Source organism: Ornithorhynchus anatinus, chromosome 5 (assembly GCF_004115215.2).
Source record: "Ornithorhynchus anatinus isolate Pmale09 chromosome 5, mOrnAna1.pri.v4, whole genome shotgun sequence".
Classification (NCBI taxonomy): Eukaryota; Metazoa; Chordata; class Mammalia; order Monotremata; family Ornithorhynchidae; genus Ornithorhynchus; species Ornithorhynchus anatinus.
This window is the reverse complement of record NC_041732.1, coordinates 72,180,652-72,193,443: the sequence shown is the minus strand read 5'-3', so window position 1 is coordinate 72,193,443 and position 12,792 is coordinate 72,180,652. Positions and strand designations below refer to the sequence as shown.

General features: G+C 62.4%; 2 protein-coding genes across 2 annotated transcripts in view; one reads left to right on the top strand and one right to left on the bottom strand.

Annotated features, from left to right (window-relative positions):
- Positions 1-5,904, top strand: part of ESPN (espin) — a 58,520-nt gene extending 52,616 nt beyond the window's left edge. Inside the window, exons 13-15 of the mRNA XM_039912086.1 lie at positions 3,644-3,723; positions 3,819-3,830; positions 4,423-5,904. Coding sequence (XP_039768020.1) covers positions 3,644-3,723; positions 3,819-3,830; positions 4,423-4,570 — 240 coding nt within the window. The 3' untranslated portion in view covers positions 4,571-5,904. The remainder of the gene's footprint in view (positions 1-3,643; positions 3,724-3,818; positions 3,831-4,422) is intronic.
- Positions 5,905-6,971: 1,067 nt separating this feature from the next.
- On the bottom strand, positions 6,972-12,588 carry TNFRSF25 (TNF receptor superfamily member 25). Its single transcript, XM_029065968.2, has 9 exons — positions 11,406-12,588; positions 10,779-10,910; positions 10,133-10,300; positions 9,069-9,213; positions 8,519-8,571; positions 8,274-8,393; positions 8,045-8,085; positions 7,419-7,614; positions 6,972-7,261 (listed from the first exon to the last, which is right to left on the bottom strand). Exons 1-9 carry the CDS (start codon positions 11,554-11,556, stop codon positions 6,972-6,974), a joined length of 1,296 nt encoding a protein of 431 aa, XP_028921801.2. The 5' UTR covers positions 11,557-12,588.
- Positions 12,589-12,792: the final 204 nt, after the last annotated feature.

Sequence of the window (12,792 nt, the reverse complement as noted above, 5' to 3'; positions counted from 1 at the left end):
TTAGTCCTGGGCCAGGCCTCCGTCCCCCTCATCCCCTCTCCCTCCCTCGTGAAGTTTTCTCACCCGTCCAAGCCCGAGCTGCAAGGCTGTCCGCAGTCCTCAGCGTGCAGAGTCGCTGCTCCCCGCACCCGTCCCGCCCGACCCCCGTGCGGGCCCTCTTGGCTGGGGCCGGGAGCAGGGGGCCCGGGACTAGGCGGTTAACCGCAGCCTCTCCCCTTCGCTCGTCCTCTCCTTCCTCCTCCCCACCCCCCGCCCCGGGGAAGACGGCTGAGGGGTCGCTGCTGGGTTAAATACCTTTTACATGTTCCCTCGGTGATGTAATGAGCGACCAGTGGCGGGAACCTCGACCAGCGAGCGCCTGAGCCGAGTCGGCCCCGCACGTCGCAGCGAGCGCCCCGCTCCTCCTCCGCCTCGCCTGCCGCCGCCGCCGCCGCCTCCCTGCAGCGCAGCCCGGGCCCTGCAGCCCGGCCGGCCTCGCCATTACACCACCCGGGACATGTAAAGCCTCGAGCCAGCGGGCCGGGCCGGGCCGGGCCGGGCCGGGCCGAGGGAGACGCTTTCCTCCCCTCTCTTGTCTCCCGCCTCTAGCTGGAGCCCGGCTCTTGCTGCTGCTGTCACCCGGAGGGCTGGAGGTACTCGCGGGCGCACAATGCCATGCTGGGGCCCTTCGGGGAGCTCATGACAGAGGAGGACATTAACCGCATCGAGCAGCAGATCGAGAACCTGCAGGTGATGCTCAAGGTGCAGAAGGTGGAGACGCAGCTGGAACAGCTGGAGCTGGAGCTGCAGCAGCTGCTGCCCGTCTCGGCGGCGCTGGCCAACCAGCACTTCACCGTGAACCCCCGGCGCATGCAGGGCCGCGCCGACGACCTCCCCGCCTGGTGCAGCAAGATCTCCACGCTGCTGCGGAGCATGGCCGTGCTGCTGGCCGCGCTGGGCGGGCGGGCGGGCCGAGTGGCCGACCTGGTGGTGGCGGATTCGGGCCGGCCCCCGGAGGCCGGGCCGCCGGGCCTGGGGCGCTCCCAGTCCTTCCGCTGGAGCCGGGAGGAGGTACGGCGGGAGATCCTGGAGTGCGGCGTCTCGGTCAAGGACCTCAAGGTCAACTACGAGCGGCACCTGCAGGACCGGCCCCCCGCGCCGCGCTGCCCCCGCCGCAAACTCTCGCTGCCCGCCCGCGAGCCCATCCTGGAGGAGGATTACGTGTCCGGCCTGGTCGAAGCCTTCCCGCCCGAACGGGGTCTAGGGACGGAGCCCGCGCCCAACGGGCCCGAGACGGATGGGGACTTTCACCGACCGGCCGGGGCCTCCCTCCAGCTAGCTAGGGTGTCCCACCAGCCGGCCGGGGCCTCCCTCCACCTGGACGGGGCCTCCCTCCACCTGGACGGGGCCTCCCTCCAGCCGGACGGGGCCTCCCACCAGCAGGCCTGCCTCCACCCGCCTGGGGAACCGGGAGAGGCCCAGGTCCCGGCCCCGTTCGAGGCGGAGCCGCTCCACTGGAGCCTCCCGCGGCCCCCGGAGCTGCGTGGTGTGCAGGACTACATCGACATGAGGAAGGAGCGCATCGTCTACCTGTTCCTGGAGCACTGGCGCAAGTGGACGTGCAGCGGCGCCGGGAGGCCCGGCCAGGGACCGGTGCGCCGGCTGCGGCCCGAGGTGCTGGCGGCGGCGGCCACGGCGACGGAGGAGCCCGGGGACACGGACCCTGGCGGGACCGAGCCGACGGATGGCGGCCCCGGCCCCGGGCCCAGCGAGGACGCGCGCCTGCTGACCTTCATGAAGCAGAGGCAGGTGGTGGGCCGGCTGCTGGGCCACTGGCGGAGCCTCATGCGGCAGGTTCCCCCGCAGCCGCTGCGGGGCCGGGAGCCGGGGCTCTACTGGCCCGAGCAGTTCCTGCCGCCCGTGGGCGGGACCCCGGTGCGCTACGACGGCCTCACCCTGGACCTCTTCATGCTCGGCTACTTCCAGCTGCTGGAGATGGGCATGAGCCGCGAGGAGCGCAAGTTCCGCCATCTGCTCTGCTACGAGATGTTCGACCGGCTGGGCAGCCACCCGTGGGAGCTGATCCGAAGCTTCCACCGCGCCGTCTTGGAGGACGTGGAGGCCGGGAGGCGCGGCTGGCTCGACGGCTTCGAGGACCTCAAGTTGGAGTTCTTCGGGGACAGCGCGGAGCCCGCCCAGGAGCCGGAGGAGCCCGGAGAGGAGAAGGAGGAGGAGGAAGAGGAGGAGGAGGAAGGGGCGCGGCCAACGGCGGCGCCCCCGGAACTGTCCCAGGCCCCCGGGGCCCCGGCCTGTCCGCCGTCCCCCCGGGCGGAGCGTCCGGGCAGCGCCCCCGGCCCGGCCTCGGGCCCCGTCGGGACTCTGGGCCGGGAGGACTCCCTGCAGCTGGTGGCCGAGCTGGGCGAATTCAGCAACGAGGACATCTGCCGCTACATCGACCGCAGCTTCTCGTTCTGGAAGGAGAAGGAGGCGGAGATGTTCGACATCTGAGAGGCGGCCAGGGGAAGGGTCGCCCTCCGCCCCTCCGCCCCCCGCCTCCCTCCCCAGCCCGGGGCAGCAACGATCCCTGACGGGCAGCAACCAGGGCGCAGGCCGCACCGATGCTGCGGCCTCTGTGGACCGAATCGTCGGTCAGACGGGCTTGGGAACGGAGGCCCAGGCCGGACAAGGCTTCCCAAAATGGGGCCGGGATCTAGGAGAGCTAGCGCGGCGAGGAAAGGAGCCGAAACAATGCCGCCCCCCCCCCGGCCCCGGTTCTGGGGTGGGGGGCAGCCTCAGCGACCCTCGACTTACAGGCTCCTTGACGGGACGGACCAAGGGGCCCCGCCGCTTCCCTAGAACGCCTCCTCTGCCCTCCTCTCCTTGAGGACCGGCTAGGCCCAACACCCTCCGGTCGGGCAGGGCCGACTTTGACCTTCGGCTCTGCCCGGGTTGGGGGTTAAAAATGGCGATCCGGCCGTTCCCCGGAGCTGGTCGCCATGCGGTGTGATGTGTGCTTGCCCCTTCCTCCTTTTGTAACGCGGCGAACAATAAAGCCCCCTTCTCTGGAGAGGCGTCAGCGTCGCCGGAGAGGGGAAGGAGGAGGAAGGCGGGACAATCCGGTCCCTCCGCCTCTGCTCGCCCTTGTCCGTTCCGGGTGGGCCTCGGGGAGCGCTGATCAGCCTGGGAATGTCCGGGTGGGGTTCACGCCAGGCCCTGCATCCTCTCCCCGCAGAGGCAGCCACGCTCCTTCTCCCCGAATTCCGAAGACCCACCCCCTGACGGCAGCCCTGCGGGTCCGGTTGATCCCGCGACCTCAGCTGCTGTCCACCCCCGCCCCAGCCCCTCCCTCCTTCTCCCCCTCCTCCCGGGAGCTGCGCCTCGTCCCGGCCGGTCGCCGTGACAACCTATCGCGCTAGCCTCCTCCCCATCCCGCGCCTATGTCGCGATACATGCGGTGAGAGAGGCCTTCGTCGAGGCCGAGTGGATCTACGAGCCTGGGGCCGCGGGACCGCGGAGTGGCCAGGACGTGTCGGCACCTCCTGCGGCAGCTCTCCCCCCCGCCTCCTCCTCCCGCCCCTGCCCGCGCCCCCAGACCCAATTCCCTCCTTTCCTCTCCCGCTCGTTCTCTTCCCCCTTCCCCTGAGCGACTGTGGTTGTGTTTCAGGAGCAGGAGGAGGAGGCGCGCCTGGCCAGCATGCCGGCCTGGAGAAGAGACATCCTGCGGAAGAAACTGGAGGAGGAGAGGTGAGCGGGTCGCCGGACGCGGGACGCGGCACGCGAAGGGGACTGGAGGCGGGGGCTCGCTGTGACCTTTTTTCTCCTTCCCCTTTACCTTCCAGGGAGCAGAAACGGTGAGTGTCACCCGGCCCGACAGAATTCGTCTCCCACTCCGAAAACCCTCCGTTCCCCTCGGTTATTCGCCCCTCCCCCGAGGTAGCTTCGGCTGCCGCCCTGTCCTCCACGCTTCTTCAGCAGTTGCCTCACCTGCTGCCCTCTCCCCTTTTCGCCCTCACGGTAGCCTCGGCTGTTCGCCACTGTTCGGGTCTCTCTTCACCGCTATAGGCTCTGCTGTTCGCCCCTGTTCTTTTAGCTCTCCCCCGCGTTAGACTCGGCTGTTCAACCCTGTTCTAGCCCTACCCCGCGGTGGCCTCGGTTGTTCAACCCTGTTCTAGCCCTCCTCCGCGGTAGCCTCGGCTATTCAGCCCGTTCTAGCCCTCCTCGGCGGTAGCCTCGGCTGTTCGCCCCGTTCCGTCCATCCCTCCCCCGCGGTAGCCTCGGCTGTTCGCCCCTGTTCTTCTTTCCCTCCGCCGCGGTAGCCTCGGCTGTTCGCCCCGTTCGTCCATCCCTTCCCCGCGGTTGCCTCGGCTGTTCGCCCTTGTTCATTTATCCCTCCCCCCGCAAATAGCCTCCGCTATTGACTGACATTTGTAATTGTGTAACCAGAAAAGAGGAGGAAACTCTGAGGAAAGAAGAGGAGCGGAAGGAGAAGGAGCAGTCAGAAAAACTCAGGACTCTTGGGTATGACGAGACCAAACTAGCGCCCTGGCAGAGACAGATAATCCTGAAGAAAGGAGACATAGCGAAGCATTAGGAGCCGGACAGACTGCACCTCTCTCTCCCACGCTCCCCATTTCTGAATCTCCCATCCCTCCCTGAGCTCCTCATCTTCGCCACCTGCTCATTCGGAGGCGGCTGGAACGGGTGGGGACGCTGGAGTCTGCGACGCCCCCGCGCCCTCCCCATCCTAACCTCCACCCCATTAACGCGCTAACAGTGACCGTTCCTCGCTAAAGCGCTTTTGTCCGCTTTTCTCCGCTGACTTCCTTCCCAGAACGCTTAGTTGTAACACCAACGCGCTGCCGCCCAACAGAAGAGCCGGAGCCTTTGATTCCGAACTAAGTGACGCTGGTTCGCATGGTAGTTTGCATACAGTTTGGAAGTTCCTTTTCTGTCGCAGCGTGTACACCCAGCCTCTTCTTCCCGCCCCTCCCCAGCCCCGTCCTTTTTCGTTTTTCCTCAATGGCACTGAAAAATTGCTGGGTGAACTCAGCCTTGGGCTATCCGGACGCTTCGAAGGGGTTTTTCTCAAGCGGAATCTGACCTAAATCCACCTCTCCCCTCCCCCGCAATATACCGTCATCTCCGCTCCCGCTCCCCGTCAGGTGCCTCGCCCACCCCCTCCCTGCAACTCCCCGTTCATTTCCCCAGCTTCGATCGCTATCTCTCTCTCTCTTTCGCGCTTGCGCTTGCGCTTCCTCAGTCATTTGTTTACCAGAAGCTGAAGATTTACCACTCTTCTCCTCCACCGCTCTTCCTCCTCCTCTCCCTCCCCTTCCTCTCCCTTTTCCTTCTTCCCCCTCCTCTCCCTCTCCGTCCTCTCCCTTCTCCTTCTTCCCCCTCCTCCTCTTTCCCCTGTTCCTCCTTTCCCTGCTCTGCCTTCTCCTCCCTCTCCCTCTTCCCCCTTCTTTCCCCTTCTCCTCTCCTTCTCCTCCTCTTCCTCTCCCCTGCCCTCCCAACCTTTAGCGGCGGCAGAGATTTTCCTGGTGTGACGGCCCGACAGTAGCGTGGGCCCCGGGAGGCGGGCCTGATCCTTTCCTTTCCTGCCACCGGGCCAGCACCTAGCTCCTCCAACCCCTTCGCCTCTACGTTTCTATTTGGCAAGTGGAGTTTTGAAAATATAAAAATCGCCTCCCCTTCACCCTCCCCGCCCCAGCGAAGATTCATCAGCTGCCACATTCCTCCTTCCCCCACTTCTTTGCCGTTGGAGCATCTGGGGAGAGAGAACCCAGATTGAGGGGGGTTTTCTAGACGTTTTCGGCATGTTTGTCCCGGAGCCCACTGCAGGGTGCCGTCTCCTGCTCTCTGCCCCTCAGCTTCATCCCTTGCCTCATTAAAGGAATTAACCCTCCGCCTCGGGTCTGGGGACTTTTGTCTCAATGGCTATTGGACTTTCTTCCCTTGCGATCGACTGATTGACCAATTCGTGCCGCCCTCCCATCGGGAGGAACACCGAAAAACGCTCCGCTTTCCAGACCTCAGCCTCGCCTCCACTGATAAGCCATTCCGAGTAAGGAGATCGCAGGGTTGAGCCAATAACCGCATTCTTCAGGCCTCTGTGGCGACTTTTTCTTCCTAGGTCCCTCAGCCAGATGTAAGGTTGTTGTTCACTGCGGCCTTGGTGATCTCTCTCCGACCCAAAGACAAGCCCTCATTCCCAACACGGACTCTCTCCCTCGGTGCTTCTTCCTCCCCATCCCCATTCCCGTTCAGGGCGAACGGCACTGGGGTCTAGTGGAAAGAGCAGAGGATCGGGAATCAGGGGATCTGGGTTCTATTCCGATTTTGCCGCTTGCCTGCTCTAGACCTTAGGCAAGTCACTTAATTTCTCAGTGCCTCAATTTCCTTCCCTACTTAGACTGTGAGCCCCATATGGGTCAGAGTTGTGTTCTCCAACCTGATTATCTTGAAACTAACCCAGTGCTTGGCACATAGTCAGCCCTTAACTAATATCATCATCATCATCATCGTTACGATAACGCAGCCGGACATGAGCAGGGCTACAGAGGTTTAATGAGGATGCTGCCGAGGTCTGCGCTCACTCAAGACAGGAAGAGTGTGAGGCCCACCCGAGAAGCAGCTAAGAAGCCCACGGCCGATTGCCGGGGTACGGGGGAAACCGAGGAAAGTGGGGAGCCGACCGCTCGGCCGCTGCTACGCAGGGCCGAGTGAGAGAGACAATAAGTGACATAAGATGTCTACACGCATAAGTAACCATACTTAGAGCTTCGACCAGCCCCGGGCTCCCGGGGACCTGCTCCGGGGCCCGTGGGGACGGCCGGTGGGGGTCGGGCTCAGCGCCGTCCCTGGGCCAAGGTGACCAGAGGGAAGGGGGTCCTGAGTCGTGGGTGAGAAGGAGGGAGACACCCCCCAGCCTCACCCCGCAGCCCCCACCCGCCACCCGTCCCCTTCCCCCCCCCCCCCCCCCCCGCGCCTCAGAGCCCGCGCTGCAGGCGCTTGCGGAGTTCCTCGGCACAACCGTCCAGGCCCATGCGCTCCAGCGCGGCGTAGACGGCCCCCAGTCCGGCGGGCTGCTGCTGGCGCCAGCGCTTGAGCATCTCGTACTGCTGGTCGCGGAAGCGCACCACCTCCACCTCCACCGCCTCGATCTCCGCCTCCCGCAGCCCCAGGGTCCGTACGAACTCCTTCCAGCGCCGCGCCGGCACCGCGTCCATCACATCGTACAGCTGCGGGCCCGGCTGCAGAAGCGATCCGGCCGCCGGGCCTGGGGGCAATGGGACGCTGAGCATTCAGGCGGGGGTCTTCGGCAGCGCCCACCTCCCTCCGTCCCCCCCGTCATCCCGGTGGTTCCGTGGGGAGGATGAAGGGTGCCCTGACCCGCCCTTTGACCCTCTCAGGAAACCCAGTCCCACGGAGCTCACCGCTTCCTCTGCCAGCGGGCAGCTGGCTCCAGGGCAGGAGCCACGTGTCCTCCGGACAGGGAGCCTCGTGGGCCAGCGGGGCGCTGGCGACACAGTTGCTCCCCAGCAGCTGGAGGTCGCAGACCTTCTGTTGACTGGACGTGGTGGTCAGGGCGGGGAGGGTCGGGGGGCTTTCCACAAGCAGCGGCACAGGGGCCTGGAAGCAAATAACCCCATTGCCCATCGGTCCAAGGAAGGCAGGGGCAGCTAGACCCCACCAGAGACTCGACAGGCCATAAGGTACTGGGAATTGGGCTAGAATGCCTGTCTCCTGCCACTGGACACTGTAGTCAGGGTGCCCTATGGTCAGGAAGGGCCTGGGGTGCGGGTGGAAGGGTTTGGGGGTGGGATCATGGCCCCAAAACCCTGAAATGAAGAGCTGCCAGCAAATGCTAATATCCCCAAAGAAAGCTGGCTCCCACCCTCAGAGAGAACTAGGAGAGTTTGGGAAGTTTCCATCCCTGTAGCCCTTCAAGGGCAGAAAAGACAACCACCTGTCCGGATGACATAGGCAGTCCCCTGCCTGGAGGCAGGGTGCTGGACCAAATGACCTCTTGAGGGCCCTTCCACGATTCTAGTGTTCTTACCCACGACGGGGCCAGTGCTTCTGCCACAGCTTCATCTGCCACTAGAGACAAAGAGGAATCAGCCGTTGAACTGGTTCCCCTCCCATCTCCCCCCATCCTACTCTCAGTACCCTGATCTTGGCCTCAGTTTCCCCCCCAAACCTCCATGATGGATCTTCTACCGCTCTGTGCCCTGGGAGCTGAGGAGGACGGGCTAAGCCCGAGGGGTGGGAGGAAGTGCAGGGCTTACCGTGATACCCACGGCTGGAAGACTGTGGGGGACGACGCTTCCAGTAGCAGTAGGTGAGGGTTCCCCCAAGGAAAAGCAGCACCACCATCAGCCCGGTTAAAGGAAGCGGCACCCAGGACCCTGAGATGGTGGGTGGCAGGGAAGAGTGAGGGTCTCTTGGGAGACTACGAACCTCTCTCCTCCCGGAAGAAGCAACGGCCCTGTTCTCTCCCCGCTCCCCACCCCCACATCCCTCTACCTCCTACCCATCTGGGAGCAGTATCCTGCACAGGCCTGTGGGCAGCTGTCAAACGGTTTCCTGCGAAGGAAGTACATGGAACCATCATGGCCCCCCTCTGCGACCCCTGGCCCAGGATGCCCAAGCCAAAAGACCCAGCTCCCATCCCCATCCCATCCCCTCCCCATCCAGCCTCATCTCCTCCTACCCTGAACCCCGGGTCTAAGCAGATGCCCCATTCCCAAATCAGGCCTTCTCTTTCCTGATGATGTCCGGAGGGTGCTCGGTTCCCAATTTTTACTGGATTCCTCTTTCCCCCAGCCCTCCGACCTCAGGGGACTCCCTTCCTTTTCCCACCCCGACCCCGTTCAGCTTTTCGGTCCCCAGAATGTCAGCAGGCAAGGAGGAGGGGAATTTCCATCTGGGCCAGGGGAGAGCCGGGGCAGCTTTCCTGCCCAGAAACCAAGTCAGGTGGGCACCCCCAGCTCTGACCTCTGGGGAGAACCAGAGGGCAGGACAGGCGTGGTCATGGGTTGGCCTGGAAACCTCCCGCGCCCACCCGGAGTGAGAGCAGTTACGTGGGACATGGGGAGCAGCTGCCCTGGTCCTCATAGAAGCCGGATAAGCAGGGTCCACAGTTGGAGACTGTTTCAGAAACTAGAATCAACACCGGCTCCATGTTGCGGGGAGGAGCGGGGGCTCCGGAGGAGCACTCAGCAGAGTCTTGGAGAGAGAAGCAGGGGAGTGGGGGGTGGAAGAGGGAGAGAGAGAGGTGAAAGGAAAAATTAATTCATGCCAGGATGGAGTTAGAGGCAAGAGATCTAACGGAGCCACCGCTGTGGTCAGCCAGGGACGACTTCTTGTGGCTGCCGGGGTTGGAGCAGCAGGAGCTCTGGCCTGCTGCCCCTCACGCCCCGCCCCGGTCTCCATGCCCCGCAGGACCCATGCGGCACCCGGCGGAGTGGGTGGGTGTGCCTGGGACCAAGCCCGCTCCTCGGCACCGGCCAGTGAGGGTGGCCCTGCCCCCATAGAGCTCACAGGCAGTCTGATCCCCAAAGCCCCCACCCCCAAAAAGTGTTTTTTGAAGTAATCCATGATGGAAGGAGCGCATGGGCTCACATTGCTTTACAGCTCGTTATGGGCAGGGAACCTGTCCACTAATTCTGTTGTAGTGCATTCTCCCAGTTGCTTAGTATATTCTCCCAATTGCTTAGTACAGTGCTCTGCACATAGTACCTATCTAAAAAATAGCATTGACTGCATGACGTAGTGGATAGAGCATGGGCCTGGGAATCAGAAGGTCAGGGGTTCTAATCCCAGCTCTGCCAGTTGTCTGCTCTGTGACCTTGGGTAAGTCACTTCACTTCTCTGGGCCTCAGTTACCTCATTTGTAAATTGGGGATTGAGACTGTGAGCCCATGTGGGACAGGGACTGTGCCCAACCCGATTGGCTTATATCCACCCCAGTGCTTAGTACAGCATCTGGCACATAGTAAGCGATTAACAAATACCACCAGCATTATTATTGACTGGTGCCTCATTGTTCTCTGCCTTATTTCTGTTCCTAGGGAGAAGGGCCGCTGGAGAGGGCGGCGGAGGGGTCGGGGTGGGTGGGTTGGTTGAGGGTGGGGGAACGACTCACGGGGTCCCTGGCTGTGGCGGTGGAGCTTGTGGCAGTCCAGGCAGAGGCGGCAGGAGAAGGGGGAGCCATCCTCGCAGCGGTTCACCAAGCACTCTTTGAACCAACCAGGGGCGCAACCGCAACGCGTGTTCCCCGTCGCCGAGCAGTTCTCGATCGCGACCTGCAGGGCTGGGCCGAAGGGAGGCACGGGGGGCGGGTGGAGAGACGGTTAGAGGCGGGAGGACTGGGAGACATTCCCGGGGGGTCAGCCAGGGTTGTGGGGCAGAGAGCAGAGGGGCCTCTGGAGCTAGAGCTGGAGAGGCTGAGGGACAAGGCCTCCTTTCTGCTTCCGGAAAAGACATGAGAAACAATGTTGTCTTGTGGATAGAGCAGGGACCTAGGAGTCAGGACACCTAGGTTCTCATCCCAACTCTGCCACTTGTTTACTGGGTGACCTTGGACAAATCACTTAACTTTTCTGTGGCTCAGTTATCTCATCTGGAAAAGGGGGATAAAGACTCTGAGAACCACATGGGACAGGGACCTTGTCCAACCTGATTAGCTTGTATCTACTCCATTGCTTAGTATGGTGCCTGGCACATGGTAAACCAAAACCATAAAAATAATTTTAAAAATTAAAAAGGTGCCTGTGGTCCTGTTCACTCACCCGCCTTGTCACACTCTTGGCAGCGGAAACATTTCCGACTGTAATTTTCTTTGGGCAGGTAGGTGCCCTGGCGGCAGGGCTGGCAAGAGGAAGGACTCCCGAAGCTGCTGCATGGAGTCACCAGGAAGTGCCCTACAAGAGAAAGACCAACCTGGGGGGGGTTAGCCCGGGGTACTAGGGGCCCAGAGGCCTCCATGTTTCTCCCCTCACCCTGCTTTCCTCTCTTCCCCTCATTCACTGAGAAGCAGCGTGGCTCAGTGGAAAGAGCATGGGCTTTGGAGTCAGGGCTCATGAGTTCGAATCCCAGCTCTGCCACTTGTCGGCTGTGTGACTGTGGGCAAGTCACTTAACTTCTCTGTGCCTCAGTTCCCTCATCTGTAAAATGGGGATTAAGACTGTGAGCCCCATGTGGGACAACCTGATTCCCCTCTGTCTACCCCAGCGCTTAGAACAGTGCTCGGCACATAGTAAGCGCTTAACAAATACCAACATTATTATTCACTGTCATATATATTGAGCGCTGTGTGCAGAGCACTGTACTAAGCGCTTGGGAAAGTATAATACAACCATGAACGGACACATCCTCAACCCCATCCCTGTCCCCGAACCCCATCCCAGTCTCCTCACCTGCTGGGCAATTCTGGCAGCACAACTTGCTGGACTTGTCCAGGAAATGGGAAGCTGAGCACTCCTGGCTCCGGGGCATTCTTTGGTGGGGGTTCTGGACCAAACTGAAATTTGCCGCTCCAGAGGTTGGGGTGCTCAGTGAGGTGCTCATTTCCAACCCCCGTGGCCCACTCCCTGCCACCAAAACCACCAGCAGGATGGTCTGTGGGGCCAGCAAGAGGGAGTGAGTCTCCTTGGTGGAGGAAGGGGGCTGGGTTCGGGCCCCAAGCCATGCTTGCCGCCTGCTCCCATGTCAGGATTCTAGACTCGGTTCTTAGGGTGCCCTATCTATCTGTTCCTGGTTTTCAGGGTGTCCTTATCTGTTCCTGGTCCTCAAGATGCACCCTCTTCATCATCTCCTGGTCTCAGGGTGCCCTTTACATTTGCACCTGGTTCTCAGAGTGCCCTCCTCATCTTCTCCTGGCTCTCAGGATGCCCTCATCTGCTCCTGGCTCTCTAGGTGCCCTCTCCATCTGCTCCCGCTCCAGGGTTGAGTACAATGGGCACTTTTCAGGGCACCCAGGGCTTGGCCTAGAGAAAGGGGAGGCCTTCTTGTCCACTCTCTTGATCTCTGCTGGTAGTTTCCAGAAACCCCTGGGCCCCTCTCACCCCCTAACTCTGAGCCCTGGGACTTGTCCAGTGGCCGTATCCCTCTTCCACTCCCCAACCTCTGCCATCTCCAACTTCAGAGCATAAAACAGCGGGGTTCAGCATCTGGGGAAAGCCAGGGCTCAGCGGGAGAGGGAGTGACCCTCACCCTTGCCCTCACCCCTCCTGGCCCAGCTCCCTCGAGGCTTCCCTGCCCCGGGCTGGGGGACTTCCTCTGAGCGGAAGGCCCCGCCCCAGCACCGGCCCCAGCCCCGACCCCGGCTCTGGTTCTTCCCTGAACTAGGTCAGAGAGTAGCAGCACGTCCGGTCCCAACGCCAACGCTGAAACGGCGGGGCCTGAAAGATCCTCAGGGCTACCACCTCCCCTGACTACCCACCCAGGGCCCATGATTCTCTCCAACCTGGAACAACCCAACACTGTCCGGGCCCCCAGGCCTACCCTTAACTCACAATATCCTCAGAGTCCTCCCAACCCTCACCCTAACCCACAGTATCCTTAGAGCCCCCCCAACCCTAACCACAGTGTTTTCAGAGCTCCCTCACTCCAACCCACAGGTTTCTCGGAACCTCCCCATCCTCGCCCCTGTGGGTTACAGGTTCTTCAGTACCCCCTGACCCTAACCCACAGGATCCCCAGGACTCCCCCCGGACCCAGCCCACCAAGCCCCCAGGCTACCCACTACTAACCCACAAGGTCCTCGGAGCCCCTTCAAACTCACTGTGGTCCCCAACCCCAGGA

What these genes read in the sequence shown, in the direction of transcription:
- TNFRSF25 (XM_029065968.2), bottom strand. Translation starts at nt 11,556, where the DNA reads ATGAGCACCTCACTGAGCACCCCAACCTCTGGAGCGGCAAATTTCAGT. An exon ending in CTGCCAGAATTGCCCAGCAG is followed by an intron (nt 10,911 to 11,405) that starts GTGAGGAGACTG and finishes TTTCTCTTGTAG; the next exon opens with GGCACTTCCTGGTGACTCCA. An exon ending in TTCCAGCCGTGGGTATCACG is followed by an intron (nt 8,086 to 8,273) that starts GTAAGCCCTGCA and finishes CTTTGTCTCTAG; the next exon opens with TGGCAGATGAAGCTGTGGCA.